The sequence below is a fragment of the Phoenix dactylifera genome, chromosome 1, assembly GCF_051530095.1.
Source record: "Phoenix dactylifera cultivar Ajwa chromosome 1, Ajwa_hap1_PhDact_Kaust_v1.1, whole genome shotgun sequence".
NCBI classification, from domain to species: Eukaryota; Viridiplantae; Streptophyta; class Magnoliopsida; order Arecales; family Arecaceae; genus Phoenix; species Phoenix dactylifera.
The window spans coordinates 2,945,376-2,973,012 of NC_143190.1; the positions used below are offsets into that span (position 1 = coordinate 2,945,376).

The following is a 27,637-nucleotide window of genomic DNA, read 5'->3' on the forward strand; positions in this document are numbered from 1 at the left end:
AATGAGGCACCGAGCGACCTCTGGAGATGCTGCTGCTCGTCCCCGCTCTCTCACGTCACCGGCCATGGAAGCCATCGCCACTCGGTACTCTCTCCTCCCCCGCTCCCTCCCCGTCTCCGGCACTCGCAAAGCCGAAATCGCTGCCGCCGCCGCCGCCATCCCATTCCCGCTCCCCTCCGCTCCCGCCTCCTCTTCCCTCCGCGACTTCTCTTTCCCCTCCAAGAATCCCAAATCCCCTCGGCTCCCTTGCTCCTCTTCCAATCTCCAGGAATCGAAGCCCTCTACGGACCTCGGCCTTCTCCTCGAAGTTGAAGGGTTCGTTTCTTTTCTTTTCTTTCTTTTGTTCTTAATTTTGTTTGCCGTGATCTTGTCTGGCTTTTCGAATTGAAAGATGCTGGAAGATTTTTTTCCCGTCTCTGATAGAATCAAGATTCTTTTTTTCTTATTTTTTTTTTCGCGCTATTTTATTGTTTTCTAGTTTCTTTTCCGTTTATGGAGTTTATTTGTGTGGGGTAATTCAAGAATGGACTTGTTTTGCATTTGCCTTTAACATTTATCTTTGGCCTATCATTAAAGAATTCTATAAAGTAGTGCTGGCGGTATCTCTTGCTTGAATTGCATACGTTCATCCATCTCAAAAGAGAGTAAAGCTTATGATATTTCTCTTGACACGTGAAAGATATCAAGAAGACATCAAAACTTTGAGATTTAGCTTTTTATGACATAGGATGCTTAACTGGACCTCTTCTACTCCATTTTATCTATCACAGCCATTTGGCCCTCGAAATAGAGCAAAGTAGAGCATCTCAGATCATTTACTCAGTGAATTACAACTACCTACGCCTCCCCCCTCTTTGCATCAAATGACAACTATTCATCTGAATGCCCTTTCCTCATCCATGATCTCAACCATCTGTTTCTATATTTGTTCCTAATCTAATTTTATAGTGAAAGAATAAGTGAAGATCGTTATGCATATTATTAGGAGACACTGTTCTTAAAGGCTGTCTATGCGGCCACATATGTGGCCACACTGCATTGTGCTGAGGCAGCCCATATATGTGCATGAGATGTATAGTGGGTTCCACAAGTTGCTGCACAAGCCCAGGTTCCTGCATATGCAGCCTATGTATATGTAGGTCAGGCTAGGTGGACTGTGTGTACACAGCGTTTAAAGTCTGTCACCTTGCATCATAGTTAAGGGAAGATGAACCTAGCTGTAACTATCATTTGAGGTCGAGTGGAAGGAAACAATGCTGGGTGGTCTTTAACAATGTATGACAGACAAAGAGGACAGCAATATACTCTCAGTCCACATGATTTTCTTTTTCCACCTCTGTTCTGCTCCTGCTATCCTCCTTTTCCTCTGCACCCTCCATCACCTTTCATCTTCCTTTCCTCCTCTATCTTTGTGAGGACCTATGCAGGCGTGTGTTTAGTCCCACATCGGTTATTCACCGAGGAGAACTTCGGTACTTATACAGGATTAAGGACCCAAAAAAGTACCTTCCGGCTAGCGATTTTGGGTGAGGTCCTGGATTGTTACAAATGGTATCAGAATGGATCCGGCCCATAATCTATGTGGACTAGGGGACACTGCAGTATGGATACATTGAAACTGACCAAGGGCTGATCGTGGTGCTTGTGATTAGATTTGAATGGATTTGAATCCGTAGCCTAACGAGGACGTCAGGGCTTAAACGGAAGGAACATGTGAGGACCTGTGCGGGCGTGTGTTTAGTCTCACATTGGTTATTCACTCGGTAGATCTTGGGTACTTATACAGGATCAAAAAACTCAAATAATACTTTCCGGCTAGCCTTTTTGGGTGAGGTCTTGGGTTGTGACAGTCTTCCCTTTATTTTTTCCATTTTCCTGAATGTTCAGTGATTTACTTATGATTTTGTACTTCTTTGTCTATTTGTTATAAATTTAATTTTTTTTAGTAAGTACTTTTTTAATGTACAAACTGCCTACATGCCCCATACCATCTAGGCACTATGAAGTACAGTAACTGCCTGTATGTTGCTGTATGCTGTCAGGACCCGGTTAGGAGATATAGAAAGGCATAATAGGAAGTCTTCTGCTCATTGGGATTCCATTTTTCTTTCTTTCAACTAGTAATCAATGCATGGAGATTTTTAATATTTTGTATCTTAGCTACCTGTCAATGATCAATCTTTGTCCAACTTTTTTCTTTGTGCACTTTTTCTCCGTCAGATTGTTTGAACCATCTGGTCCATTAGGCTCTGTAATGCATGTGACTACATCAATCAACAATATTTTATGATTTACATGTATAAATACTTTTAGAGGAATTACAACTTGCTCTATATATGTTGCATTAGAAGAATGGCCTTTTAAAATGTTAATGGTAGGATACATTGGCAATAGGAAAACATGGATTGCAGATAAAATCAGAAAAGTTGATGGAAAAGTAGATACGTCTTTAGAGACATGTAACTTACACTTCAAATGCTACAAGTTGTTTGCAAATTTTGTACTTAGGGAGATCTTCAATTTACATGTATGTATGTATGCATGCATGTATGTATGCATGTATTTATGTATGCATGTATGTGTGCATGTATATTATACGACTTTGTCCTTTTAGGGTATGTTCTATGTTCTAACTGTTCATATTTCCATTCAGTTTCTCTTTCCCAATATAATGGCATGCCTTTTTTTATATGTCTTACACAGAATAATGCACTAACAAAGCATCTTCCTTTTCACTCTGGTAACAATATCAGATTGCACCTTGTTGAAGTTCTTTTTTTATTGCTCTTGTCAAGCTCTGATTCGTTAGACCGATGAAATGATGTTGAACTGTTTACATGAATTTTCAGATGGAGTCACTAATTTTGTTACAATTTATCATTCTTTTGTGTAGCAAATAATGCAATATAAAAGCATTTCCTTTTAGATATTTCATGCTCTGGTAGCATCTTGTCAAGATAAAACATTGTAGGTACATTGTGACAGTAAAATTAACATTCTGTTCCATATGGCTTCATGATCTTGTTTAAAAATATTGTTTAAGTTTTCTCATAATCTTCCTTTTTTTCAGGGTTCTTGCAGACATACACCGGTTTGGCAATCGCCAATCCTTCAATGTAGGTGCGGCATATGTAATGGTCATACTTTTCACCAGAAAGCCTTATTATCTTTTCTAGCTAACATAAATAGTTGAATTTAATTTTCCATTCACTTTTCTTTTGACTATGTGGTGCCATCTCCCAACTCTTTCCTGTCTTAAATGGAAAAGGTCTACATAAAAACCACTGACTTTTCTCCCACAATTGAGTGTTTTTTCAAAACATATAGACATTTAACATATGTAATATGTCGGTACCACTGTTGATGCCATCAGCATTTCAGAAACTTGGACTCGATTGTGCTAATTGGACAGAACCAGTATATGCAGACCTGATGAGGTATCTTCTCATTCTTTTCCCTTTTCTGGAAAAGTTTTGCATTTGTTACTCTTACGATACTTTTTCCAAAGACATTTCCATACATTGGTTTCAGTTATATAAAAGCAATATCTAGAAAAGTCTACTTTGACTTATGGAACCAATCTTTTCTTTTCTGGTGTGCTCTTAACTGTTTCTTCATTTATGTTATCATAAACTACAAATCTGTGTCATGCCTTTGAGTGCATGATTACATATATATTCTTTAGTGGTGGGTCTAAGTTAATTTGTTGAATTTCATTAGGATTATTCAAATCATTTTTTCCAGGAAGGCTGGTGGCGATGAAGACAGAATGCTGGTGTTATTTTTCAACAGGGTATGTCTCCTGTTGTCATTTTTATTGTTATATTTTCAATGCCATGAGATTACGTGCTTGTGTAGAGTGACATGTGTCTATGGTTTAGTAGTGTCATATCCTCACTTATTGAGTCTTTGCCGCCTTCTGTTCATTCTTTTCCCACCACTGGTAGGATCTTGCAACTGCACAGATTTACTTTTGTGAAGGTGTCAATTAGAGGCTCTGAGTTAGTCATTGTGTCAGTGTACTAGCTACAATTGGCAAAGGGAAAGTAAAAAAAAAAATTGTTTTAATGGAATTATATTGCAATTCCTTATTTTATGCCTGTATCTTTTCTATTTATAATTCTGTATGTTTAAAGTATGTAGACAACTTATGTAAGCAAAATCTTCATTGAGGTTTAGAAAAGAATCAAAAGACATACCTTTCAAGTGCAGTAATCAGAAAGATTCGAGAAAACAATTCATGCATCAGATTTGGCAGGCTAATATGTATTGTTCCAAAAGATAATATTTTGACTGAAGCCTGTTATATTCTTACCCTTAATGACAGTATTGTGCTTTGCTTTACTACTGTAACTGCCGCGTATTTTCACTGTTTGGAGATCCTCTTTCTTTCTCAATCAAATCAATATATTATCCAGTTATGAAAAATAAACATGATTTATAATTTGACTTGGACTTTTATATCTTCGTCATTCATGTTAACTTATTTGGTCTTCCATATGAGCATACAAGTGCATTTTGATTGTTGTCATCAGTGAAACAAAAAAAGAGAAGGGGAATAGAGTGAGAGAGAAAAGGAAAGAGAAGAAATCCCGGCTCCTATAAGCAAAGGAAATTAGAACTTCTTCATGCATAGAATATACAACTCAACTCAGCTCACTCAACTGAGCTTTAATCCCAGATTAGTTAGGTTCAGCTACGTGAATCCTTTTCCTCTCCATTTCGCTCGGTTTAGGGCCATATTCGGAGGGATATTGAGATGTTTAAGTCCTTCTGTACTCCTTTATATCATGTGATTTCCAGTATACCTCTACCTCTCTTTCCTTCCATATGCATCAAATGACTCCTTCGTATTATCCTCCGGCCCATGTTGTGCATATCCAAACCATCTAAATCATCTTTCTCCTAAATTATCCTCAATTGGTGCTACCTCCACTTTTTACGAATAATTTCATTTTTATTCCATCTTTTCTTGTATCATCACACATCTATCTCAACATTCTTATTCCACTAGACTCATCTTGTCTACATGTTGTTTTCTAGCTGCTCAAATTCTTTACCATAAAGGTAGCTTGTTGTATGACTGTCCTATAAAATTTTTCTCTCAACTTGGCAAATATCCTACAATCACATATTATTGTAGTTGCATTTCTTCAATTTATCCAACTTGCTTTAATTCTATGGATAACATCATCTTCAATCTCCCATTCTTTATGAATAATCAATCCTACATATCGATAATGATCACTCTTAGGAACTTCATGATTCTCAATTTTGACACCACCTTCATCTCTATTTCAAAGTTTACTGAAATTGCATTCTGTGTATTCCATCTTGGTCCCACTTAACCTAAAACCCTTGGATTCTAATGCAGTCCTCCATAGGTCCAACTTATGATTAATCTTGATCTTAGTTTCGTACACTATGTTATCATCTACAAATAGCATGCACCAAGGAATATCGTCTTGAATATGCCTAATAAGCTCATCCATAACTAGCGCAAAAAGATAAGGACTTAGAGCAAATTCTTGGTGTAAACTTATTGTAATTGAAAACCCACTAATATTACCACTAGTTGTTCTTACTTTAATAACCGTTCCATCGTGCATGTTAATCACATTAGTATATCTAATGAAGACTTCTTTCTTTTCTAACACCCACTATAAAATTTCTCTACGGACTCTATCATATGCTTTCTATAAATCTATTCGAGTATGGGATATAGGAAGGTAAAAAGCTTGTCTTTGCTTCTCTTTTTCTAAATCCCAAAACACTATGATAATGGTAGAATAGGATTACTTCAGATTGGAATTAACAAGGGTTGGGGAAATGGAAGAAATAAAAAAAGGGGAAAGGTCATAAGCATTGGTTGGGGGGATGTCAAGGAGTTCTTTTTTTTTTTTTTGCAGGGGAGTGGGTGGCTTGGAGGATTACAGGTCAATAGAGAATGTGATTGGGCTGCAGCTATCCTAGGCATCAGTTAACCTGATAAATATTTATTTCTAGTTTACATTAACTCATATAAATTATATTATATTTGACTAGGATACAATCACCTTCATAGGTGGAGTATGTAGTGGGTGATATTACAGGTGCACGAAACCTCGCATACAGCAGAAAAAATATCCATTATGGTATACGTGTGTGTCGAGAGAGAGAGAGAGAGTCAATAACTATGTGCATAGGGTTTCTTCATAAGGAGCATGAATGTGCCAATCAAAATTTGTTCAGGAAATAGATTTAGAGGGCATATGCATGTATTTTATCTGCTTTCATTAATATATGTTTCTTTCATTTGACCTTGTGCAGATTGGTTGGCCTACCTCTTTGCCTACTTCTGAGAAGGAATCATTCATGAAAAACGTTATTAGGGAAAAGGTAATTTGAACTTCCGGCATTCCCATATGTTTTAAATATTTTCATCATATGTAGGGTGTGCCTCCGAAACCTTATTTGGCTCATAGTTGTTTATCATAGTAAGTCCAGTGATGTCAAAGATTTGGTTGGTTAACTGACCAAAAGGGAAAAAACCTTCTTGAATAAGAGTTTAGCACAATTGCTTTCTAAATCAATTTGCTGAGTCTTCATTTGTTTCAAAAAATTATTAGCTTTTGACATTTACTTTAATTTGTAAAGTATCTGAATCAAATTTATACCTAATATTTCTGCTTAGTCTATCAGGTTTGCAAAAGTGAAATTTATTGAGCAATCTGTTGAAATCAATGAATTTAATGTCCCATTCATTGTGGTGGACTGTTAATGAGAAGGGAATTCAACTAGTCCTCTTATTACATATGTCGTTTGATGTTCTTCTTTTTGAGATTTTTTTCATTTTTTGATTGATAGTAATCAACTTGGTTTCATAGTCTGAAGTTGCAATCTGTGTATTGCATTTCTTGTTTTTTAATTTTTTCAAGTTTATCAGCTATTTAAGATCACGGTTTGCTAGTTTTGGTGCTATGAGCTTTTTTAAATGACAGTTGAGGTTTAATAGGATTTAATGTTGAGCAACTGATACTTTTGGCAGCGGAAGGCTTTGGAAGAGATTGTGACCTCAAGCAACTTACCATTGCGACCTGGAGTTGAGAAGTGAGTCTTGTTATTTTTACCTACTTCAGCTGCAAGAATATATTTTGATTTGATATTTGGGTCTTGCAGTTTTCTTGATAGGTCATGCTCTAGAGTTGTGTGACCTTCATGGTGATATTATGTATAAGAAGTTTCGGTGCATATTTCCTTTCTTTTTTAGTTGACATGTTTGTTGCATTTTTATCAGTTTCATTTAGAATTTTGTTTTACTGATTCCAGTATGCTTATCCTTTCCTTTTTCTTGACATTTTTAACACTTTTGGATTAAAAGGCTGTTAAGCATTCTCAAATAATAAAAATAGTATTCATTCTATGTTTGCATCTAACTTTTTCAACTGACTCATCCTTCTACCTTATATATAGGAGTGAGAGAGAGATAGGCTGCTTCTGAGAGGATTTGGCGGCAAATCCCTACAAATTTTTAGCAGCAAGACACTGTTGGGACACACCAAATTTCAAAGTTTAAAATTCTGTTTTCTATAGTTTGAATAAGAGCTTTTTCCCACACCAGATCCCCTACTCATGATTTGAGCCTAATCCATCTTTGCCTATTCTCCACCAACTTTGACCACCTCCTCCAACCCTTCACAGTTCACACCATAATCTCATTCACTACAATCATGGCTACCCTTGTAAGTCTCGGATCAAGTTTGGGATTCTTAAGGAGGATGTGGAAGGAGGTAAAGATCATGGAGGTGGCAGGATATCTGGAGATGGAGTTGCTGAGGTCTCATGGGTGATGTGAATGTCAAGGGAGATATGGCGTGCTTAATGGTGGACATGGAGGTGAATCCAGTGGGCTAAAGGAGATAAAAGATGAGAAAGAAGGAGCTTGTAGATGGTTTTGATGTAGTGGGCAGTAGAGATGAGCATGAAGGCAGGGCAACAGCTGACAGGGATAAAAAAAGGTCTGTAACATCATAAAAGAATCTTATAAGTGGTCTTGAGGTTGTGATAGTAGATTGAGCATAATGGAGGTGGGGGGTGGATTAGGCGGACTGTGGGAGGAGGTGAGAGTCTTGAGCAGTCTTGAGGTCAGAGCTGGTCAAGGCAACAAATTAGGGATGGCCTACATATGTGTGGAAGGTCTTATGGATGAGTTTAATCTATGTTTAAAATAAAGGATTTTATTTGCTGTCTACCTTTCAAAAATGATGCAGAAGAGAAATTTTGGCTGTTATGATCAAATAATGAATCAAATAAACCCACCCTAAAATTTTGGTGATGGTAAGGATAGAGGAAGCAATCTTCTAATGGTTTTCAGACTACTCTTGAGAGGATCTATGGTTAACCTATGAGTGAAATTCCACAAACAGTGCATGCAGATTTTTTTAACAGAAAATAGATGCTACACAAGGAAGTTAAAGAAGGAAATCAAAGAAAAAATTGATATTAGATGAGAGGAAGAGACAATAGAATAGAGAAGAAAGAAATAGAGAAGAGACGAGGGATAGAAGGCCCAAACCTGGCTAATCAAAAATATCTTGTTCATCCAATAATTTCACGTACAATGATTTTCTTAGCCAGTCTAATGAGCCCTTTTAAAATCTTCTATGACTTGTTTTACAAGAAAACTAGGACTCTTGGTAATCAAGAAACTAATCACCAAAAACTTTGCTTGAATGGAACATTGGAACCCATCAACACCCTGCTAGAAAGGCACCTAAAACAGCCATAAATTAAAATGTAACAAGCTTATCCCTTTCCCAACCCAGGATATACCTAAAGGAGGGCTCTTTTACATGAATCCTATATAAAATAAGAATACAAAAATTATCTAAATAAAAGTTCAATTGAACTAAACTTTTTTATTCGCCATCACCAGTCATGGTATTTAATGTAGGTGGTAATTGGGTAGATTGTACGAGTTGGAGTAGGGAAGTGGAGCTTATGGGCATTGTCGAGGTCGCTGGTAGTGGAGAGGAGCATGACAACGGAGGTGGAGGTGTATTGGGGAGAGGCAGTGAGGTAAGAGATGCTTGCTGGCAGGAGTAGATGTGTCAAGGTAGTTTGGGAGAGGTAGTGGAGGGAAGGACTGTAAAGTGGATATGATTCCTATTGCTTTTAGTCTGCTCAAACTTGTCTAAAGTTCACAACTTGACTATATAAGAGATTTGTAGGAGAGTGAATAATGAAAAGATTGATGACAAATGGGAAAAGTACAGTTTTTAATTCCACAAATTTTTATTGAAGTATTGGCTCACTATTTGTATGTTCCAATAAAGTTATTTACGGTGAAGTCCATGAATCATATAATTGGTTTTTGGAGGATGTGGCTTTTTTCGTTTGAGAATAACTACATGCCTAATATTGGTTTAAGCTTTTATGTGCTTAATTATATCTTTGCATATTTCTACATATAATTTTGTTATGAAAGGTGTATGAGTACATGGATGCCCATATATATGGATATATATATATATATATATATATATATATATATATATATAGAGAGAGAGAGAGAGAGAGAGAGAGAGAGAGAGAGAGAGTAAAGCTTTAATAGTTTTGAGAGTGATAGGCCCCTACTACCTCTCATGCAAAAACAATTTTAGTATTGCCTAGAAACCAAAAACACGAGTGCTTTGAAAATTCTTTTACCTATGAATCAAGTTCGATATGTACAAAATGGACAATTTTAATGGTACAATACCATGCTTTGATTTGATTTAAGCTTACAAACATCCAGTTAAGTTGAAATTAAGTTTTTTTTTTTGTATTTTAATATCTAGATCAAGGTCAATTGTGCAGAATCTCAAATTGCATGGACTAAGAAAAATAAATAAATAAATATATATATATATATATATATATATATATATATATATATATATATTAGCTCACTGAGTAAATTGCTACTGTTCATTTTGTACTCTCTTGATCCATTAGCAAGATACCTTCAAAGGCACTTGACCTTTTTCGGTTTCTAGACAATATTGACATCATAATTGTGATCATCAGTGTGGGTGTTCATCTTAAAAGAGTATTTACTGATTTCACGTGCAAAGTAGTAGGAGCCAAACGCTTTTGAAAGTATTCTATCTTTATGTCTACGTGTCATCAGGTTAAATCATCAAGATGGTAAGGCAAGGTTTTCCCACGGAATAGGGAATGTGAAAATCTTTTTTTTTTTTGTTTCCTCTATTTTTTTTAAAAAGGTATCCATTAAGCATTTGAGAGTATATTTTACAATTAATTTTGAATAGACTATAGAAAGTTATGTACTATGGGTATTCTATTTCTTTTATGACATACCATGCATTTCTCACTGTGTGCTGGTGTAGCATGTAGAATTTACTCTTTGTTATCTCTTTGGGGCTTTTATCTATAATCTTCCTAGATGATGGTTGATTGTCTCATGGGTATATGTGGTTGTGTTGCGGCTAAAGACAAGTAAATAACTGAGTGCATGAATACATCTTTCTGAAATGGAGAGAGCTAATTGATTTCTTTCTTGGATACTAAACTGTTGGTATTTGGTTTGTGACCTTACCCAACGTAAAGTTCTATGCATCTTCAATTTCCAAAAAGCTTTTTTCCCTCTTCAACGAAGCTCTTAGTATTCACTAGTCCAGAATAAGCAGCAATTAACTGTTCTTTTATTTACATTTGGAAATTATTATTGGCATAATTTGATGCATATCCCTTGAATACCTTTTCTTGGTGATTAACTTTACTGGAATTATCAAGGATGGTATGACAATAATGGTCAACGGAACATTGACAGCTAGCATGATGACTTTTATCGACTATATGTTTAATATAATATTTAGTAATGGTAAGATAATTCATAAAACATATGAATGATAATGAATGTTTGTGCGTCATATTTTTCTCTTTATGCAGTATTTCTAGCTTATTATTTTCCATTTTGTACTTGCAGTTTCATTGATGATGCACTTAGTGAAGGTGTGCCTGTGATGATGCTGATAGCATACAGTAGAAATGGGGACAAAATATCTAGGTCTGTTTGGCTTCACTATTGTTTCTCTTAATATGAATCTCCTATTTTTTTCTTGGATGTTGTACTCATTTTCTGTTTGAGCTAAGCAAGATAATAGAATGCAAATTGACTGCAGTACAACTCAATTTCAAATATACATGAGATGACTGACAAGAAGATAACAATTTTGTAGAAGTACACAGAAACAAGAAAGTCACTCCAATTAATGCCCATTCCCTAGGTTCTCGCATGCAATCAAAATGGTTCAAGTTACCCTAGATGTTAACATTAGAAAATCCTGACAAGTATCCTTTTAAGCCATCAAGACAATAAATCTATTTGCACTCAATTGGCTGACATATATACTTGTTGATGAATTTACTATTCCTACTTCAGAAATGGTTTTTGTTAATATAACGACCCAGGACCTCAACCAAAAAGGCTAGCCAGAAGGTTTCTAAGTGGGAGTCCTTGGCCCTGCCGTATGCAATCCAATTGTGTCTTCAAAGTGAAGAAATAACTATATCTACTGTCAGTTATTAGCTATGACATAGATTTATTAGAACTACTATATTCTCAATTAATGGTTATTTTATCATATGTACTCAAGTCTACTTTCTTAAGTTCCTGATGTTGAAAGTGATGTTGAGGATAAAATGTTTGTTCTTGTGAAGTTTCATGAATGTTACTTTATTCCTCTTTTGAATTATATTATGATGCATTGGGAATTTCCAGTGGATTAATGCCTCTCTTAAAGTGAGAGGTGATTTATTCATCATGTTGTGCTAATGAGCACTAAAACATTTAGCATTGATGTTTTTTTTTTTGGCTAAAATTTAGCATTGATGTTTTTGTTGTTAAAGAAATAGAGATACAATATCCAGCCTTGTTTGGCCTCAGTATTGATCCCTTTTAATATGTATCACTTGGTTTTAGTTTTTTTTTTATATGTTACTCATTTTCTATTTGAACTAGGCACGATAATACAATGTAAATTGACTGCATTCCAACTCAATTACAAATATACATGTAAACAACTAACAAGAATATAACAATTTTGTAGAAGTACACAGAATCATGAAGGTCACTTCCATTAATGCCCATTCCCTATGTTTTCCCATCCAGTCAAAATTATTCGAGTTGCTCTACATGTTAACATTAGAAAATCATAATAGGTATCTTCTTAAAATCATCAAGACAATAAATCTATTTGCACTCAAATTGGCTGATATATACCTGTTGATGAATTTACTATTCCTTCTAAAGAAATGGTTTTTGTGAATATAATGACCCAGGATCTCATCCAAAAAGACTAGCCAAAAAATTATGAAGTGGGGTCTTTCGCCCTACTAAGCACCAACACCTCCCCAATGCACCCCCATTATGTCTTCAAAGTGAAAAAATAACTATATCTTACTTTCAATTATTAGCCATGACATAGATTTATTAGAATTATTATATTCTCAGATAGCACATCATCTCAAGCATGGAATGCCGTACCGGCCCGTACCGGCCGGTACGGGCCGATACGTACCGGTCCGGTCCTAGACCGGTACCGGAACCACAAGAAAACTGGTATCTCCGGTTGAGCCCGTATTCGTACCGGTGCGAACCGGATTTTTTTTTTTTTTTTAATGAACCACAGCGCGAGGCGCTGTGGTTTTTGGCTCACGGTACCGGCCGGTACGTACCGGACCGAACCGGTACCGTACCGGTCCGGCCCGCCACTGGTACGCCGACCAGTACCGGTACGGCGGACCTTGATCTCAAGGTTCGCCGCCTCGGTACTGGACTCCGTACCGGTGCCACACTATCATAGTGTCGATACGGTACGGAATTTTTTTGGCATACCGAGTATCGGTACACTACCTGTACCGAGTACCGGTACTAAACTGGCATGGTACAGTACGCTCCGTACTGTCCGGTTTGGGATGATACGGCGTACCTTGATGCATATTTTACCATTTGTACTCAAGTCTACTTTCTTAGTTCCTGCTGTTAAAAGTAATGTTGAGGATAATATGTTTGTACTTGTGAAGTTTCATGAATGCTCCTTTTGTACAAACTGGATTATTCTTTTTTCTTTTAATTATATTATGATGCATTGGAAACTCCAGGGATTAATGCTTCTCTTAAAGTGAGAGGTGATTTATTCATTAGGTTGTGCTAATGAACACTAAAACATCTATAATTGTTGTTTTGGTTGTTAAAGAAATTCATGAAATCCATATGCCTATTTCATTGGTGTAAAGTCATGAAGTTTATATAGCCTCTAATGCTTGGACCCAACAATACAACTCAATGTATTTGTGTAGATGCAACAAGGCACTAGCATAGAAATAGGATACGAGTCCAAGGCATCAACGTAGTTATTGGATGGCACCATGAGCAATGTGGCCTTGGACTGGGAACTTGGATGAAGGCCCGGATGAACATATATCTAAAAGAAGAAGAGGGGGCAGAGAGACAAGCACAGAGAGAGAGAGAGGGTTGGAGGGGTACCGACTTGGAAGGCTCGGGATGGATTAGGCTAGGTAGGATGATGCTAGCCATGATATGGAGATTTTGTCCATTTGTGGCCATGATTGAGAGGTGAAGGTCACAATAGGGAAGAGCAAAGTACATCAATTTGGTACTGGGCCCGTACCGGTGCCACCCTATTACTATGTTGGTATACCCAGTATGGAGGCCGGGTCAACGTATTAAGTATCGGTACACCCCCGGGACGGTATGGCATACCCTAGGGAAGAGGCTATTGATTGTCATTGGGAGAGAAGAAAAGGGTTGAGGTTTTTTGTTTTTTAGCGCTAAACACCTGTTTTTTGTATTAGAAGGGAAAACTTACAAGCTCATGGATTCACTGTCATTTAATTCTTAGCCCTTTTACCAGTCCTTTTTTATTTCAAATCCCTCAATGATGACTCTTTTTAACCCCTAGCTTGTGCATAAGCATGTATATAACATGCATATTTGTGTACAAAAGCAAAATCTAATTGTGGGCAAGGACTGTATAAGAAATGACATTAAAGTGTGGCAAACTCCAAGAATTGCTCTATACATACACAAGTATTTATGCACACGCCTACATGTTTATGTGGCAGGCAGCAAGCCAATCTAGTGTTGCCTCACAAATTTGTAACTAAGGGAGGAAACAAAATGAACCGTTCTTCCCATTTCTCTCACTTTGATGTCCTAACAGTCTCCTCTCTTTTGCACTCTGATCTCCTCTATTCTATCTTGTGCTCTAGGCTAATCATTGCCACTCCATTGTGACCAACACCATTGCCAATTGTCTTCATTAGGAGAAGATATTTCTATTGAATCAGCATTCAACTCCAACACTTCGGGACATCTACAACTCACAAGCTCCATAAGTAAAAAAGATCAAATGTCAAACTTTTAACAAGAGAAAGAAAAAGAGATTCTTCCATCTCTTATGAACTCCTATTTCCTAAAGAGGTCCAAATATTGTACCATTTTCCATATATCAGGATCACCATTATCGCAACCTTTCCCACCATAGGACATATTTAGCATTTATTCTCGAATATATAACAAAATATTAATGTAAACCAATGGAAATTGTTGGGAAAGAAAACAAAGAATAGTTGATTGAAAGATTCAAATAGGAAAAGAAATGCCTATTCTTAAATTTGGTTTTCACATCCTTTCCTTAAAATCTGAATGTCACTGCGACATTCGACCCATTAAAAATAAATAAATTTAAGAAGAGAATTAGTTAAAGCTACTATAGACATTATAGCACCAGTTTGGCCTTTCCTTTCTACACTTTCTATCCAAGTGCCATTCGCTCCCATCATAGTATTGCAGGCTCCCATGCTCTTCTTCAGGAATGAATCCTCACCCCTTCTTCATTCTTGAACACTTTGGGCAATGAGAACTCCTGGTAACAAAAGCGATGTATGTCACCTATGGCAATATTAAGGCAACAGCATTGGAATGGTACCGTCTCATTGACACAACAATTGGGTGGTGCCGGATTGGAGAGAGAAAGAAAATGAGATGGGAGATAGAGGATGGAGACTAAGGCTGCTGAGATTCCATCATCAATTATACCCAAAATTTGGTAGCGTTCGGTTGGCTTCCACGTGAACATGTAAGTTTGATGATCGTATACATATGTTCAAATGCAGAGTTTTCTCAACTACAACCAAAGTTTAGATTAGGCTTAACTTGACTACCCAAATTGCAACCCTAGATAGGATTAAAACATGCCCTCATACCCATGCCCAATTTTGGATTCTTTTAAATGGAGTTTGTCTTATGATTTGGGTATAAGACAAATTTAACCCTCAAACGTACTTGAGTTTAATGCCTGTACCCCAACCATGTAAAATAGATATAGATGCATGGTTTAGAAATGACCAAAATGGGATGGTACGATGAGTATCGAACGTTTCAATGTAAAACCGATGTCAATACAGGTGCTGAGACTCCAAAACAGTTGTGCTAGTGCATGCTGGTGGTACTATACCGACCGCATTGGTTGATATTGATAGATTTTCAATTTCTTAGAAGCTATCACTTTTTGTGCATATTGCTGGTACTGGTACCATACCGATTCCATGCCGTTTCAATGGAAAAATAGTATGGGGTTTGATACCGGTATGTAAAACCTTGTATGCATGGGTAATTCCTTTTTGGCACAAGGAAGTTTTATGCAGACATTTTATTAGTCTCGAGTGCGGAGATGTCCAAAATAGACGTAGGGTGGCCAAGTTGATGCACGGATTCACCAAATTGCACATTGTTTTAGGGTGTAAGGTTTTTGGAAAGGACCTAGTCTATTTTATCAGAGGGCTAATGGAGACAAGATGTGCCTTAGATTTTTTTTAAAAGAAAAAAAAAAACTTTAAAGATGTTTTGATTGGAACCATTTCTATATGTTAGAATCTTCAGCATAACCAAAATACTTTGATCTGCATCACTTACATTATTTCACTTATCCATGAAAAAGGTTGGACTGGATCAATAACTAATTCATATTAAAGGCCACATCCTTAATCACAAAGCCTTCAAAAATTAATGATGTTCCCAAAAAAAATCTTGGGTGCCTGCTTTTTTTTCTTATTGCTGTATATTTGCATACAAAATAGTCTTGTCGGCTATATGCGAGAGTTACAGCACATTGTGAATTGTTGGTTTTTTTTCTTCTCCCAAGTTACTGCATATTACATCAGTTGTCTGCTTAGAGACTATTTTCTAGCTCCAGTAAGTGACTTGGTTTGAGCTGCATGGGTGTTCTTCATCCACAGTATTTTTGCCAGAATCTTACCAGATTCACTAGAATCCAGCAACCTACACACTGGCAATCACCGAGAATTAGCTGGAATCCGACACCTTGATCGCCACATCTCTCTCTCTCTCTCTCTCTCTCTCTCTCTCTCTCTCTCTATCTATCTATCTCTAGCACTCATGTCCGCACACTCATGCACATGCAAACATGCAGACACACTCACTATGCAGAGTGGCTTGTTGACTTTACAAGAACTCATATGATTCTACACTCCTGCCACTTGCTCAACAGGAAAACAGAGCATGGACTAGATAGCTTAATATGTAAAAACACCATTGACTAACAGTTACATATGAAGCTTTAGCCTATTATAAGTTTATTGTCCAAAATTCTCCCCCAAACTGGAGTCATTGCGTTATTACATCATCAAAACACTTCAAAAATTACAGAGAATTGTAAACATTGGCATGATAAATGAAGAGGAGAATTTCAAGGTTCAAGCTTTTTATAACTTCTATTTTCTCTATGCTTGCAATATGTTCCACAATGAACTATTATGCATCTAACGCCTATGCATGTGCATGCAAAGAAACATCATGGAAAACCAAATCTGGAGGTTTCTCTTGGCATTTCATTTTTCCTTGCAAACATGTGGCAGATTTTAATATCTTCTTTGCTTGATTATGCAGGTCTATCATTGACAAACTTGGCCATGACCGAATATCAAAAATAAAAATAATTGGAAAAGAGGAAGTGGAAGGAAGTTTTTATGGACAACTTGTTTTAGGCAAAGGGGTATCCTCCACTTTGGATGAGCAACTTGTTAAAGAAGCACAAAAAGCAGGTGCAAAATTCAGTCTTGATCTTCTGGTGTGCCTAACATTTATCAACAATTAACATTGGTCTCTATGGTGAAGTTTTTGTTCTTTGGCGATTGCATTTGTTACATGACAACAGTTTCCATGGAGAAGCAAAGGATTGCTGAGGAGGTTGCAGCCATCCTGAAACTAACTGTTGACATAGATACTAGCCCATCTGAAAAGTATGTTTTTTTTTTTTCTTTTCCTATGTCGAGTCATACTTTTGAAGTTTTTCTTGTTCTCTGTTAACTATAATTTGCTTGCTTGAATGCTGTCTGCAACTGTATTGTCTGATGTCAACTGTCTTCAGAAAATTATTGTTTTGTTCTTCAGTAGAAAGAGTCCTAGCAGTAAGCTACTAATGTATCATGTTTAACCCTTTAGATGGTCCTTAATTTCCTTTGTATTATAGTTTATTACCTTTGTATAAAAACCTTTACCATCCATCCAGCTGGAAAACGGACATCCAAATTGAAAACTAAGTCTTGAAACGAATACAAACCCAGCTGAAGGCTGTTGTGTTTCTACTACTAATTTACACAACGACTTAATAACCATTGAACCTTTTCTTTTGATGTGCGCTCTCTTTAGTTTCGTAACTAAAATTTGTTTGCCTTGAGTATTGCCTAAATTTATGTTGTACATTGTTCATGATCTTTGAGAACCAGCGGACACAGTTCTTGTTCAAAGTTAAAGCATCATAGAGATATTCATAACTCATGGTTTTTGATTACTAAGAACAGGTTCTATAATGACTTGGAGGCTCATGTCTCTATAGGACCACCATTGAATTGTGCCTTAAGTGCCATATGTTTTTAATAAACTAAAGACCTTATGACTCTAGAACTGCCATGAAAATGGTGCATGCCTTGTGGCTCTACAAGAGTTGCTCATGACCTAGGGTATGGACCATTCTGGTGAGCCTTTGGACATATAAAACCTATTTTGGCACTTACAACAATACATTAATGGTGTAGAGCCACTCTCTAGGGTTAAATACCTTGATACAACTTTCAAAAGATTTACAACATAAATGGACACTTAAGTCATGATCCAAATAGTTATGAAACCCTTCATTGGCTATGGCAAAAAAATCTCTACCAATGTACAAGAGGTTGAAAAGTTCATTTTTCCTATAAAGATTCATTGAATTGGTCAACTAAGCAATAGGAATGCTTTATGAGGTCATCCAGGGTGCTTGCAAACTTGTTTCATCCTCTATCCATTAGTAAAGGTGAGCCAAAGAACATTCAAAAGTTAGATGGTTGGATTGAAGGTCACGGCACCAAAGGACTCACCTAAAAAAACCAAACAAAAGCCTTATGATCCAACTTGATTTGTTATGGTTCTGGTAATCAAGTCATTAAACTATAGAAGTCGTCTGACTTGATTTGTTGAAGTTGCAACTTGCTAGGCTAATGCATAGTTTTGTACTTTATTAGTTTATGTTGGTGAGATTGCTTGTACATGTATTTTCATGAAACTCAGATATTACATGATTGTTTTGCAGCTTTGAGAAGATAGTAGCAACTTTGCGGGCTGGTGCGGAGTATGCTGGTTTGCCTGCACAAAATTGTGTGCTCATTGCTGGCAGCCAATCCAGCATTCTTGGGGCTGAGCGTGTAGGGATGCCCTGTGTAGTTTTACGAAGCAGGTAAATCCTTCTTGTGTTTTGTTCCTGAGTTCCTTCTCCTGCCCTGAGCTATTTCAAAATCAGGCTTCTATTTTGACAAACATCTCATTCCTGATATGGGAACTGTTCAAAGTTGACTGTCTCATTTTGGCTTGCATCATTCAACCACCATTGGTAGATTTGCCTACATCTACTCATAAACCCACAAGTCATGACCCAAATTTTATATTTTGACTTGACAATCGACCTCCTAATTATATATTGACAACTGGCCATGGAGAAGAAGAGAGGAGACAATGAAAAGTAACTGTTATGGAGTTGTCAACCTTGTCTGATTTTGGAGTCTTAGAGGCTTAGTCAGACTGACATCATGTGTATAATTCATGAATAAGAAAGGTGGACTATGAATATCATCAATCTTTCAATATTTGAGAGCTAGGTAGAATTGAGCTTTTGGTGAAATCCAAGCATCATACTTTTTTCAGCAAAGAATACATGGGAAGATGTGAAAAAAATGTTTTAAATTGTGAAAATAATTTCTAAAAGGAAGGTAGGATAGTGTGATCATGTACTTGAAATTTGCTGCTTCTAGAAGTACAAAATTAAGATTTGTAAGCACAAATGAACATAAACAGCAGTTTTGCTGCCCAATTGAATTCATATTAATGAAAGGTCCCTAACATTGACCTCAGCTGACATGGTTTTGAGAAGAGCAGCTATTGTGGAACCACTCGTCTATTTTCTCTATGCAGTCCACACTCCTTTGGGAAGGAACATGCTATTTTACTTTATCCTTTGTCTTCCCATGTATATTGTCATATGTCCAATAACTTTGTAAGACTTAATCACCTTTTCATTGCCTCACCTTGAGTGCAAAGATCTAGAATTACTGCAACCACTTGCCGTAGATTTCTGAAACTCTTCATCATTTCTTCTCTCTCCTTCACCCATTTGTTGCCACCCAGTGCCGTGACCAAAAGTGGGCCTTGTCTGCCATGCCAATCCCATCTTCTAGGTGGGCACTTAGCCTTCTAATGGCTGCATTAAAAAGCATCCTACCATAGAGTCTCATGAAGACTTACTTCTCTAGTACACAAGTCATTGATATTTTATCCCACCTCGAGCCCATTGTGTGATAATCTAATTATCCAATACAGACACAATAAGATTAACATCATGTAATCACTAAGAAACTCACTCACACTGGTGCCAAATGCTGACATTCCTTCTTGGCTATAGTATCATATGAGGGGCAAATCACTAAATGTGATTGCTGGTTCTTTGTTTAATCTTATTGGACATACATGTCAAGAGGATCTATAGCCTTAAAAATCCAGGGTGGTTTTTGGAATTAGCAGTTCCATTCCAACATGCATTTTGCTCCATGTGCGATATGATCAGCCATGGAGCTTCCTTCCATAGCAAGAGAGCTAAGGATGGCAATATATGAACAGACCTGTCAACCCGACCCACGAACAACCTGCAAGAGAGCTAAGGATGGCAATATATGAACAGACCTGTCAACCCGACCCACGAACAACCTGCTTTAAGCATGTTTTGGTTTGTCATAAATGGCTTTGGGTCGTAACTGGGTCAACCCGTCTAAACATATTTATTAAATAGGTTGGGTTCAGGTTTAAACCTTTGATCTATTTAATAATTGGGTCGGGTTATGACATGACCCATTTAACCTGTTTAATATGTTGGAAACCTGCTTAACCTGTCTCTAACCTGTTTAAACCGACCCGCTTAACCTGTTTAGCTTGTTTAAATCCATTTGACCCGTTAAAAATCCATCTAACCCATTTAACTTGTTTAATAAATGGGTCATGTGGGTCGCGTCGAGTTACCTATTTAATAAAAAAAGGTCGGATACAGATTTGTGCAAGATATTTTACACAGCTACAGGTAAGATAAAAGGAAATCAATTCTTTTCCAAAATGATTGTGATGGGACAATAAGAAAGAAGGAAACTCAATAGATTGATATGGAAAAAATGTGAAATGAATTATTCAAACGTTTTTTCCAAAAAAATATGTGATAGTTGTAGTGGAAGCATTTATATTTATCAACATTTACATGGTTCTTGCCATCCAAACTTATAGTTAGTTTATTTGTGCAGATAGTAAGATCAAACTTATATCCAAGAATGTCTAATATTCTTCTCTTGGCACACATAAGAATCATTAGTTGTTTGCATTTATGATAAACATGTGCATATGCATTTTTGTGTACATATGTTTGTATGTATCTACTTGAAGAGCATTGCATCAATAAAGCCTAGAGAGCTGTCTTAAACAGTTCCACCACCAAGCAGGCATGATAAGTTCCAATGAGGCTTTTACTTGTGTACCTTGGCCGGGATACACAATCCTTAATCCTGCGGTGCCTGTGTACTGGTTCCACTTAACACCTTGTTATATTATGTCATTAAACTACTCTGAACCTCTTTGTGAATATTGTTCTTTAAAATCAATATTGCTGGCATTGAATGATTTACAGGCTTGCACTCTAAACCTCATTGTATTAACTTTAAAGTTCTTAAGAGTCCCATGTTATGGTAATTTATTCTAGTCAGTTTCCCCTCAAGTTTCAACTTGCTGTTCATTGGAAATATGTTCAGATGAGAACCATGATTTCATTTTGCTTGTTCTCATCAGAGAGTCTTGATCTTACTAGCTGACGTACCTCTGATCCATCTGGCAAACTTAGTTCTTATATTGGAACAATTTTGTTGTAGCGTTTTCATCATGTGTTGCTTTTCAATACATGTGTAGTACGTAACTTAATGATTAACCATCCTGCTAATAACTTGTTCATTCATGTTTTGCAGCCTGACGGCTAGAGCTGAGTTCCGTCAAGTAAAGGCTGTCATGGACGGATTCGGTGGAGCTGATCTAACAATCTCAAGGCTACGCCACAAGAAATGGTCCTGAGTGACGGGAAAATCTGCCATTGCTCTATGGAGTTGCTCGTATCTTTCATATCTTGTTGTACAACATACATCCCATTGTAATAGGAGAGGTTGCATGGCCTCTATAATAGCTTAGTGCAAACATACATCGCTGTTCCTTACTCAATCTCAGAGGCCAGGAACAAGTGTTAAGGTCTTCTATTCAGCAAATTTTCAAAGAAACATTATTCACAAATCACAACAACGTTTGAGAAGATCATTTAGTTCCATGAGATCCTAACTCAACATCCTTGCTGCATATGAAACAGGACGGCTATCTCATTCTTTTGTACGAGGTCTTTAGACACTCCAGTAACTCCGGGATTACCAACTTAGAAGATCAATTAATGCTCCTTTTTTTTATCACAGGGCAAGAAACAAATGTAGATAAAGGAATGGCGTGACAACCACAGCTTGTCCCTCCCTACCATTAATGTCTACTGTTCATCAATTATAGCCTGGCAGTATATAGGCAACTTGCGTGACAAGGAGCAAGTCATAATTACCAGCTCATGGCCTATAGATTCTTTGTTAACCAGGATGACAGTTATTCTTAACGTTTGATTCATGGGATCTCACTATTACAATAAATCCATCGACGTTGATTTCCGCCATGCTCATCAAGTCCGCATATCATTGGGCGGAGCGGCAAGATGATGCAATAGCAATCTGTTGCAGCTCATTTTTTGACAAAATAAGCAGAGAAAACATTGGCAATATGCGGCACAAAGTGATCTGCACAAGGATTTGCAAGATACTTGCCATCTATTAAAACTTGTCAGCGTCTCAATCTCAAAAGAGAGGCATTGATATATAACATTCAATGTCCATTGCATACACGAGGATAATAATATGTAAGTCCAGCTCCGACCCACATGAATTTCACGTAGATATATGGGCTCTCGCATACCTCTGTAATGCACCAGGTGGTCCACACATATACACCGAACACTAGTCCAAAATACATTAGGATGGAACAAAACATTTACAGCCCAGAACAATAGAGCAATGTACAATGACATCCATAGTGAGTGACCCCACTTCAAAATTTCATAAAGTTATCATGCCCCGGCAGGTCTCTCCCAATTGCACCACCATTTTAACTTTTTCCCCTTTTCGAGCTATCAGCATTATTTTGATACTTGCACATTTTGCATTACATCTTGAATAATAGTTTGCAAGTACAGTACACACCAAAAGCACATTCCATACGACTAAAATAGCTGACATTTAAGTACAAGAAGTTTTAGCTATTGACAGGACATCTTCTCCAACTATAAACAGTCCATCCATGCTTCTGGTGATTAAGCACCAATAGCAACCATCATAGTTTAACAATAGTACTGAATTTTCTGTTTCTAATAGAATAGCGTGCTTTTTTGCTTCTTAAAGAATGTTATCACTAGTAATCCAGCCAGGCCAGCTGTGAAAGAGACTGTTAAGAGACATGCATGAAGTCTTAGTAATGTATGTCGCTCAGTCCCCTTTCATGGAGATTAAATTGGAGTAACCGCAACGAATGAAGCAACAATTAAAAAAATATATCTTGAAGTTTTAACATTCCCACCAAGAAAATATTTAACTATCAGAGTAATACCATTAAAAAGTTTTTAGTTAGTTCAGTGAGTGCGGTGATAGGAAATTGAAAAAAAAACCAGTCTGCTCTTCGGGGTGTTTTAATGGCACCATAGTCATCGTCCACGCCAGCAGCCTAGGCTGACCACTGTTGTTCATCCCCCTTCTTAATTGGCTCTGCCCAATTCTCTCTCAGAAAGTAATAGCTTAAAAAGGAGGGGGAGGAAAGCTGTATAAATTGTGATAGCAGAAGTTTATATCTCACATACCAGACAAGCTGCCTATCAAGCATTAGTAATTTATTAAGTAAACAAGCATATTAGATAGAACTGGAAACAAAAGTTCCAATATCTTTAGCATTGGGGGAATAATTAAAGGGACGACACTGCAGTTACAATCCTGAATGGAAACAAAGATTCACGGGTGCAGCAACTAGGAAATAAAATCCTGAAGTCTAATTGTGAAAGGTTAAAAAAAAGTAAACAAATAGACATGCATCTAATGCCAAAAGTTCCCTGTAAGAGCACCAGATGAATGAAACTATAAAACATTGCTTCCTCAAGAATGCACCAGAGTAATAACTAATACAGCTGACGGTAAATATAAAGAAAAAAAATTATAAAAAAGAAACCAAATAACAAAATAATCAAAAGTAAAACAAGGAGAATACCATGAGATCAGCCATTTTAATATGAACTGCAAAAGGTTCCGGTTCAAAAACAACAAAACTAACATAGAACCAATAAGGACGATCTTCTGCTTATTGTATGGAAGTATAGAAAATAAATTTTCAAACACCTGAGTAATAAGCCGACCATCAAAACAAAGGATAACTTAAATGATCGTTAAACTGTCAAGTGCACCTTCTTGAACAAATCTTTTGACAAAACTAGAGTTCAGCAAAACATTGATGGAGTCATACCACCAAAATCATTATAAGTTGCATCAATCAACTACACAGAGACTGACCATTAGAATACCTTGGAGTCACAGCAAGTTTTCTCCTAAATACATGCATTTCTGTTCCCATACTAAAGTAATAAAGAGATTACAATGACTTAGAGAAAATTGGTATGTGCAGTCATGTATAACAAATCAAAACCATTGAAATCAATTAGAACAATTGAAAATGAAGCAACCATTCCCCAATAACTTGACAAATTAATGTTTGATGACCAGACCTAAGAAAACTGCTTTGGTAATTAAAGATATTAAAAATATACAGACTATCAAAAGATATCAAAAGAAAGGAAAAATCAAATTTACAAATCACAACCCTTCAAAGCAAAAAGATAAAGTAGATCTGCCACTGTATATCCGAATCAGGCTGTGACAGCAGACAACTCAATATGCAAGTAAAGATTCTTATACTGCAGTTATAAAAGCAAGTATAATTTAATTCCGGACATTACCTTAGACATAAAAGCTCATTAAAACTCAAATTAATGTCTCAAAATCCCAAATATGCTAATACCTGCTTTTAGATCATGTCCCCTATGAATGTTGCAAAAATCAAAAAATGATTGTCGTTTTATGTTTAATGATCAAATTAAGGAAACCAGTTCTAGAAGAGTCAGAAGTAAGATTAGTCCTAAGATTAGTCCGTTGTACCATTAAAAGAAGCCCTAAAAACCAGCTAACTAACCATTTTCACAAAATAATCGAATGTTCTTTCTTATGATGACAATATAGACAACTTATTCCCTCTGCTTAATTTTAAACACCATTCAAAACAACCCCAACATCAAAACATAACTTAAAACTTTCAGATTCATAAATTGATGCTTTGTTAGATGGACAATGAATGCATTAACATAGCCACTTTATTATCTTGAGACTGAAATAAAAAAAATAAACCATAACATGCTCCAATGAGAAGAAGGCAAAAGTTTATTCTGGTGACTCACACACACCAAAGCTTAGGGAAGTCTATACATGCAAGTATAAAGTAGATAGTGAAAAATAAATAAATGCACAATGGAAATAAGAACTGAAAGATGTAGGAAATTAAATCAAAGTTAGCCACCGACCAGCAACCTGGTTTTTTACAAAACAAGCAAATGAAAAACCTAGGGTTTGATCAAACATGTTCTTCAAAACAAGGAACTGAAAGATCTTCAGCACCCCTCTGCCCCCAGATCAATTAAAATAAATGGTTGAAGAATGACCGACTCGAAACACATTGAAAACAACTTTCACAGTTCCAGCGCAGAACCCAATTCTAATAATAAGTTGTATGCAGCCATTAGGCTGAAGGCTGGAGCCCAGTTTGCATGAACTGAAAGATGCATGTGGCAATCAAAACATAACCTAACATCTCTACCATGAAAATTAAATAAAAAAAAAGTGACGACTACCAAACAAACATTTGTAACTCCAATGTAATTAAAGTGTCATTCTAAATTAGACTCAAGATCGGTATTTTTTTAAAATAAATAAAGATTGGAATTCAATCAAAGCCAAACTTCTGCATATCTCTGAAAACTCTACTTGTACAACCCAACGCTGTCATTCCTCGCCGACGCGGGAAATGATAAAATAACATAAAGTACAATCAGCGATCTGCAATTAAAAAAACCACGTGAAGCAAACTGAAAAGATTAGCAGGCAGAAACAACCAAACACCTCTAATATGTTTCTAATTCGATCTCAAAAAAAAAATTAGGGTCGCAAAGCCATCATATGCACATGCTTCACTTCCCACAGATCAATCCAATTGAAAAATAGTAATAAAAAAATCGAAAGAAAAGCTAGGGCTTCAAACCATAATAGTTGATACAAAAGGATATATTCCCAATTTCAACAGATCGATCTAGATATAAAAAAATAAAAAAATAGAAAAGAAAAACTAGGGTTTCGGATCAACAAAATCGATGAAGGCGCTCGATTCCGAAACTCGAAAATAATCGAATATAATCAGGAAAAAAACGTGAGCAGAAGAGGAAAAGAAAACGATTGATTTTGGTAGGAGAAAAGGGGCCTTCAGATCCCATCACGAGGATGGATCGGAAGAAAGAAGGAGGCGCGGCTCGAGCAGCGGATCTCGTCGGATCTTATTCTTTGGGGTTCAGATTGAAAACTATATGGAAACCATCACGGTGGCGTTTTCGTTCAGCGATGAAACGCTTGGAGTTAGTTTTCGGCCGATCCGCCCCTCCGCCGCTTCAAAAGCAACTCCAATCAGACTCAAGATCAGTATTTTTTAAAAATAAATAAAGATTGGAATTCAATCAAAGAAGAACTTCTGCATATCTCTGAAAAGTCTACTTGTACAACCCACCGCTGTCATTCCTCGCCGATGCGGGAAATGAAGCAACCGAAAAGATTGGTAGGCAGAAACAACCAAACAACTCTAATGTGTTTTTAATTCGATCTAACAAAAAAATTAGGGTCGCAAAGCCATCATATGCACATGCTTCACTTCCCACAGATCAATCCAATTAAAAATTAGTAATAAAAAAAATCGAAAGAAAAGCTAGGGCTTCAAACCGTAATAGTTGATACAAAAGGATACATTCCCAATTTCAACAGATCGATCTAGATATAAAAAAATTAAAAAATAGAAAAGAAAAACTAGGGTTTCGGATCACCAAAATCGATGAAGGCGCTCGATTTCGAAACTCGAAAATAATCGAATATAATCAAGAAAAAGAAAACGAGAGAAGAAGAGGAAAAGAAAAGAAGAAAAAAAAGATTGATTTTGGAAGGAGAGAAGGGGCCTTCAGATCCCATCACGAGGCCGAGTGGGGATTGGGATGGATCGGAAGAAAGAAGGAAGCGCGGCTCGAGCAGCGGATCTCATCGGATCTTTTTCTTTGGGATTCAGATTGAAAACTATATAGAAAGCATCATGGTGGCATTGTCGTTCAGCGATGAAACGCTTGGACTGAGTTTTCGTCTCCACACGGCCGATCCGCGCCTCCGCCGCTTCGAGAGCCGACACCGTTCCCTTCTCTTCCCGCAGTGACCTCTCCCAAAACCCACAACAAAAGATCGTATGGGGGCGTTTGGTAACCCCAACAGGATCACCACGGGCACCACTTAACGAGACAGCCCCGCAGCACGAAATATGGGTTGAACTGCTTATTTTGGTTCTTTTTTCCTCATCTTTTTTTATCCTTGAGAACTTTTTCCTTTTTACACCTAAATATTTATAAAATCTAAAATACAGTGTGTATATATATATATATATATATATATATATATATATATTTTAAACAAAACTTTGAAACTGCATCATATATACTTATACTAATAAATATTATATTTTAATATCTATATATTGATTTATCTAAAAATATATACTGACTTGCTAAATAACTAATTTGCT

At 36.7% G+C, this 27,637-nt stretch overlaps 1 protein-coding gene across 8 annotated transcripts; it reads left to right on the top strand.

Moving 5' to 3' along the window:
* LOC103719286 (Haloacid dehalogenase-like hydrolase (HAD) superfamily protein) lies at positions 1-27,219 on the top strand. 8 transcript variants are annotated; one of them, XM_017845752.4, is made up of 11 exons: positions 1-315; positions 3,071-3,116; positions 3,374-3,437; positions 3,745-3,793; positions 6,310-6,378; positions 7,028-7,089; positions 10,970-11,050; positions 16,976-17,130; positions 17,244-17,328; positions 18,657-18,800; positions 21,613-27,219. In XM_017845752.4, the coding sequence occupies exons 3-11, from the start codon at positions 3,433-3,435 to the stop codon at positions 21,713-21,715; spliced, it is 753 nt and encodes a 250-aa protein (XP_017701241.2). In that variant the 5' UTR covers positions 1-315; positions 3,071-3,116; positions 3,374-3,432; the 3' UTR covers positions 21,716-27,219. The 8 variants fall into 8 exon arrangements, with proteins under 8 accessions (XP_017701241.2, XP_026665127.2, XP_088573306.1 ...); XM_026809326.3 differs by having other exon boundaries at positions 9-315; positions 3,071-3,120; positions 3,721-3,793; XM_026809329.3 differs by having other exon boundaries at positions 18-315; positions 3,071-3,131; positions 3,382-3,437.
* Positions 27,220-27,637: the final 418 nt, after the last annotated feature.